Below are 388 nucleotides of genomic sequence, written 5' to 3'. Positions count from 1 at the left end.
TTTTCTCCCCATCCCCACTGCTCTGCAAACCTCCACAAGCAGCACCTCCAGGAAAACATCCCCAAAACTCCATCCAGCTCCACCAGCCCCCTCCCCAGCACATGGGGAACCCTGGCAGCACCCCCCGACCTTACCAGCTGGGCTGAGGGTGGCACCCGCTGCCTGCCCCTGCCTCTGGATGTGCAGTGTTGCCATCACAGCTTCGTGATCCGAGAAGGGGATGTCCATGCCTGGGGCTGTCCCTGTGGTGGTCTTCAGCTCTTCACACTTCACCGTGAAGCTGGAGATAGCCTGAGGGAGGGGACAAGGGGGGGTCACACTGGCACCTTGTCCTCGCAGCCCCCCACAGCCGGCGGGGGCCCCAGTCACCTTGTACAGGATGTAGTAG

At 62.4% G+C, this 388-nt stretch overlaps 1 protein-coding gene across 1 annotated transcript in view; it reads right to left on the bottom strand.

Moving 5' to 3' along the window:
* Positions 1-134: 134 nt before the first annotated feature.
* The window catches only part of SMPD2 (sphingomyelin phosphodiesterase 2, neutral membrane (neutral sphingomyelinase)), a gene marked incomplete at both ends in the record, with an annotated part of 2,290 nt that continues 2,036 nt past the window's right edge, over positions 135-388 (bottom strand). The window contains one exon of the mRNA XM_008947945.1: positions 135-291. Coding sequence (XP_008946193.1) covers positions 135-291 — 157 coding nt within the window. The remainder of the gene's footprint in view (positions 292-388) is intronic.

This window comes from Merops nubicus, unplaced genomic scaffold (genome assembly GCF_000691845.1).
Source record: "Merops nubicus isolate BGI_N331 unplaced genomic scaffold, ASM69184v1 scaffold46129, whole genome shotgun sequence".
NCBI lineage: Eukaryota > Metazoa > Chordata > Aves > Coraciiformes > Meropidae > Merops > Merops nubicus.
Note: the sequence above shows the minus strand (reverse complement) of the source record. Positions and strands in the feature narration are given on the sequence as shown.